Genomic DNA, 4,719 nt, shown 5'->3' with positions numbered 1-4,719 from the left:
AAATTTCGGTACGGACGTCCGCACCAGAGAAAAATCCTATACATATATATATATATATATATATGTGTGTGTGTGTGTGTGCACGCGCGCGCGCGCGTGTGTCTGTAATATGCCTGAAGGAAATAATTTCTGATTTTTTTTTTTTGACATCCTTCTTTTAGATTCATTGTGGTATGCCAAAGACTTCTTAAGCCCAAGAACTAATCCGCTATGAACCCGCCTAGGAACTAATCCGCTAGGATTCTGTACGACCAACAAGGCAGTCCCTGTCTTGGCCATGTTTATTATCCAACAATTACTTGTTGCAAATCCAGTGTTCAAACGCTGGACGTGGAGGTTCCACATATTGAACGTTTGAGTGAGGTTAAAATAATTTCTAAGATAAAATAAGAAGAAAATACGTAATATTGGCCGGGTCCAAGCCTCATATCAAGGCCCAACACGAACAAACAAATCGTAGCCGTCGTTTCACTTTAAAAACCACTATAAGAACCTCGACTAAACCTTGGGAGGGTTTCTCATCGTCGCCCTCGAACCAACTCATTGCTGGTTGCCGCCTTCTTTTTATCTCTCGATTTGTAGGTAATATTGTTCAATTTCTCTTTTACTCTGAAGAACACAGCCCTACTGAAGCCCAGTCCTTACTTTGTTAAATTTTTTCAGTGTAATTTGGATTCTGTGTTTTTGAATGTCTGAAGAAGATCTGTGTTTTGTTGCGATTTCATTATGAGATTTATCATGTCATAGCTATAACTGTTTGTCGCTTTTTCTTCTTCTCCAAATATCTCTTGTCTGTGAATGTCTTTGCAAGCTTAAGGATCTTAGACATTACTACGTATAATACATGCCCATGTATAGTAATTTTTGTTTTTTGAATTTCTAAATGTAAATCATCATGTTTTGGCTGGATAAGGGATAAATATTATATATATATATATATTTGTATTAAAAATATAGATTGAGATGGTGAATGTTACTACTGTACTCCATTGCTGGTATGAAATGCTTTACCCAGAAGAACATCGTGAGTAATCAAGGCTGGAGTCTCAAAAGGGCTCTATTTTTACCAGAACCCTTGTTGGTTTTGGAAAGAAATACCAAGGAGCCCGAGAATTGGCATTCTTTTGGTGCCATAGGCCTTTGGTCACGGGGGATCATTTCATGCTATCTACAGGAGTAGGTGGTTGCATTCTACCCTTCTCAACATTTTTTTTTTTGGATGGGGGTTATAATCATCAGTTGGGTAATGATGTAACTTGACCAGCATATGATATTTGTATGAGCTTTGCCTCTCTGTCTGCGCTATGTTTTCATTTATCGTATCCAATATTTTTTACTTATTTGAGACAGATGCTTGAACTTATTGCCACCATCATAGGAATTTTGAGGTTTTTGAGTTTTGTAGAGCTTAATTCAAGAAGGAAACATGTCCCATCGCAAGTTTGAACACCCAAGGCATGGCTCTCTCGGATTTCTTCCAAGGAAAAGAGCATCCCGCCACAGAGGAAAAGGTTTTCTACTGCAACTTCAGTCCTGATGTGATATTCAATTGTTTCTATGTTAGATGTTGCAATCTTTTGCTCTTTAATCTGTAAATCATATTTAGCTAATCAATTAGATATATGTGGGTGACATGCTAAGTAGATAAATATGGTTAGATTAGTACAAATTCTCGGCCCTTTACTGCTCTTCCTTTTGATATGTTAGTATATTGTGAGTAGTTTTTTGTATGGTAATTATTTGTGATTTCAAAGATCAATTTAAACCTTTTTTTTTTTTTTTTGGAAAAAAATTCTCAGTTTTGGTTCTGTTGTAAGAAAAGGTGAGCAAGAAGATTTTATGACTTATTTTTGGTTGTCTAGGTTCATTTACTTTTTCCGCCTCTAAACGATTGATCATGGCATGCAAATTCTTGTCGTAACCAGATAGTTGGTTGTGTGCTTCTGAGTTGTATTTATTCTGTCTGAATTATAGATTTTCGCGTGACAAATGGTGCAATTGGTGTTGAGTTTTGGATCTGATGAGTTGGTTTGGTTCCTCTCTTACGGGTGTTAGTGGGTGTTTATATTTAGACATAACATGAATGTCTGAAGGTGTCATATGTGAAGTGTTCCATATGTGTAAGGATTGGTTATGGGCCTTCCAGATGCACTTGTTACAGTGAGCGGATGCTCTTTTTATTTCAATGATGTGCCAAATGATAAATTCAAAAATCTGGTTTATGAACAAATTTCAAATTTATGTTTCAAGCATTGATGTTGCAGTACATGTCTGAAAGTTATATGAAAGTATTACCTACACTTTGATTAATTATACACTTGGGGTGTTATTGCAGTGAAGGCATTCCCCAGAGATAATCCAATGACATCTTGCAGATTGACTGCTTTCCTGGGATACAAAGCAGGAATGACCCATATTGTTAGAGATGTTGAAAAGCCAGGATCAAGTGAGTTCCCCTACCATATATGCATGTCATGTATGAAAAGATCAATTGGTGAAACTGGATTGCTGCAGTTTTTTGCTTTATTTGCATATGCAAAGATATATGCATGTCATGTATGAAAAGATCAATTGGTGAAACTGGATTACTGCAGTTTTTTGCTTTATTTGCATATGTAAAGATGTTTAGGGCCAATTATTTGTTTGGTTTAACTATACCTTCTTTTTTATTCTAGAGCTACACAAAAAGGAAACATGTGAAGCAGTTACAGTTATTGAAACACCACCCATGGTGGTTGTTGGGGTTGTGGGTTATGTGAAGACACCCCGTGGTCTCCGTTCTTTGGACACAGTTTGGGCCCAGCACCTGAGTGAGGAGGTGAAGAGAAGATTCTACAAGAACTGGTGTAAGTCTAAGAAGAAGGCATTCACTAAGCACTCGAACAAATACGAGAGTGAAAATGGGAAAAGGGACATCCACGCCCAATTGGAGAAAATGAAAAAGTACTGCTCTGTGATTCGTGTTTTAGCCCACACTCAGGTAATAAGATATCATGTACATCTTTTTGCATATGTATATATATTAGGGTTTAATATGTTTTTGTTTCAGACTAGATCAACTTGAATGCAACTTACTAGAGCTTAATGCAAATGCTTAAACCAACTGCTACTTTAACTAGATTAATCTTTGATGGCTTATTCTTTGTAGATTAGAAAAATGAAGGGACTGAAGCAGAAGAAAGCCCATTTGATGGAGATTCAGGTGAATGGTGGAGATATTGCAAAGAAGGTTGACTATGCTTACAGCTTCTTTGAGAAGCAGATTCCTGTTGATGCTGTTTTCCAGAAAGATGAGATGATTGACATTATTGGGGTGACAAAGGGAAAAGGCTATGAGGGTGTGGTCACTCGCTGGGGTGTCACTCGTCTTCCCCGTAAGACCCATCGTGGGCTTAGAAAAGTAGCCTGCATTGGTGCTTGGCATCCAGCTAGGGTTTCGTTTACTGTTGCCAGGGCTGGGCAGAATGGCTACCATCATCGTACTGAGATGAACAAGAAGATATACAAGCTTGGAAAGTCTGGGCAGGAGTCTCACTCTGCAATGACCGAGTTTGACAGGTTGGTGCCTCCGTTGCATCTTTCTTCCCTGTTGATATCTTGATGTTTGGTGACTTCTCATTTTACTCTTTGTATTCTCAGGACGGAGAAGGATATTACGCCCATGGGTGGTTTCCCACATTATGGTGGGGTGAAAGAGGATTATCTTGTCATAAAGGGCTGCTGTGTAGGTCCGAAAAAGCGAGTTGTTACCTTGAGGCAGTCACTTTTGAAGCAGACATCACGGGTTGCCATGGAGGAGATAAAGCTCAAGTTCATTGATACGTCATCCAAATTTGGCCATGGTCGTTTCCAAACTACACAAGAGAAGGCAAGGTTCTATGGCCGGCTCAAGGCTTGATCTACCTGTAGTGATAGAGATCCAGAATGATCTCTTTCAGTAATTTATCATGATTTTTGTTTTCGGATTGGATCATTAATTTCTTGAACTTGTTTGGATTCTTATATTTATGATTATTTTGGTCAGTCTTACCTTTTGAGTAAGCTCGGGTTTGCACTGGTGTAGTTCAAATAAAGATACAATTCAAGTTAACCAAAAAAGACACTTTTCTGGTAGATAGGGGCAGGAGTGAAATCTTTTAATCTTCTTTTTTGAAAAAGAAAAAAAAAAAATGTATGCGTGCCTCCATAGCTGAGCTATCAGCTATGATAGCTCCTCCCACAACCATCGCTGCTCACTGGTAACACCATTATTGCCGCCATGACAGTGTTTTTCAAGGCTCTGTCATCCACGATCTTCACTAGAGTACTTTAGTAGGAAAGTTTGATCTGTTCCGTCCTAGCTGCGACAACCTCACAGTCAAGATACCGCGACATCAACAAATCCTACCTGGTGCCACGACTCATAACCTTTACTAGTTGCTGTTACTTATATGCAAGCCACTAGGAGTGAGTTTTCTAAGCAGCGGAAAAAATTGCATTGCAGAGTATGAATAACAATGGAGGAAAATCAACAACCTGTAGGTCGTAAATGGGTTTATAACCAAAGAAAATTCAGATGGCAGTATAGAAAGGCATAAGCTAGGGTAAGAGCAAGTTCACAAGTTGGGTCACCAGGTCACCCACTATTCACTGCTTTTTAGTGTTAATTTCCACACTCTGGGTCACGGGCATAGTTTTCATGGTGACCTGGGTCACCAGATTACTTTGCAGGTCACGATG

The 4,719-nt window shown here is 38.8% G+C and overlaps 1 protein-coding gene across 2 annotated transcripts; it reads left to right on the top strand.

Annotated features, from left to right (window-relative positions):
• The first annotated feature begins 448 nt into the window (after nucleotides 1-448).
• Nucleotides 449-4,041, top strand: LOC133707211 (large ribosomal subunit protein uL3y). 2 transcript variants are annotated; one of them, XM_062132767.1, is made up of 6 exons: nucleotides 449-582; nucleotides 1,406-1,511; nucleotides 2,336-2,446; nucleotides 2,676-2,980; nucleotides 3,149-3,558; nucleotides 3,640-4,041. In XM_062132767.1, the coding sequence occupies exons 2-6, from the start codon at nucleotides 1,427-1,429 to the stop codon at nucleotides 3,896-3,898; spliced, it is 1,170 nt and encodes a 389-aa protein (XP_061988751.1). In that variant the 5' UTR covers nucleotides 449-582; nucleotides 1,406-1,426; the 3' UTR covers nucleotides 3,899-4,041. The 2 variants fall into 2 exon arrangements, with proteins under 2 accessions (XP_061988751.1, XP_061988752.1); XM_062132768.1 differs by having other exon boundaries at nucleotides 528-578.
• Nucleotides 4,042-4,719: the final 678 nt, after the last annotated feature.

Source organism: Rosa rugosa, chromosome 4 (genome assembly GCF_958449725.1).
Source record: "Rosa rugosa chromosome 4, drRosRugo1.1, whole genome shotgun sequence".
Lineage (NCBI taxonomy): Eukaryota > Viridiplantae > Streptophyta > Magnoliopsida > Rosales > Rosaceae > Rosa > Rosa rugosa.
The sequence above is the reverse complement of the archived record's forward strand: the minus strand, read 5'-3'. Positions and strand labels throughout refer to the sequence as shown.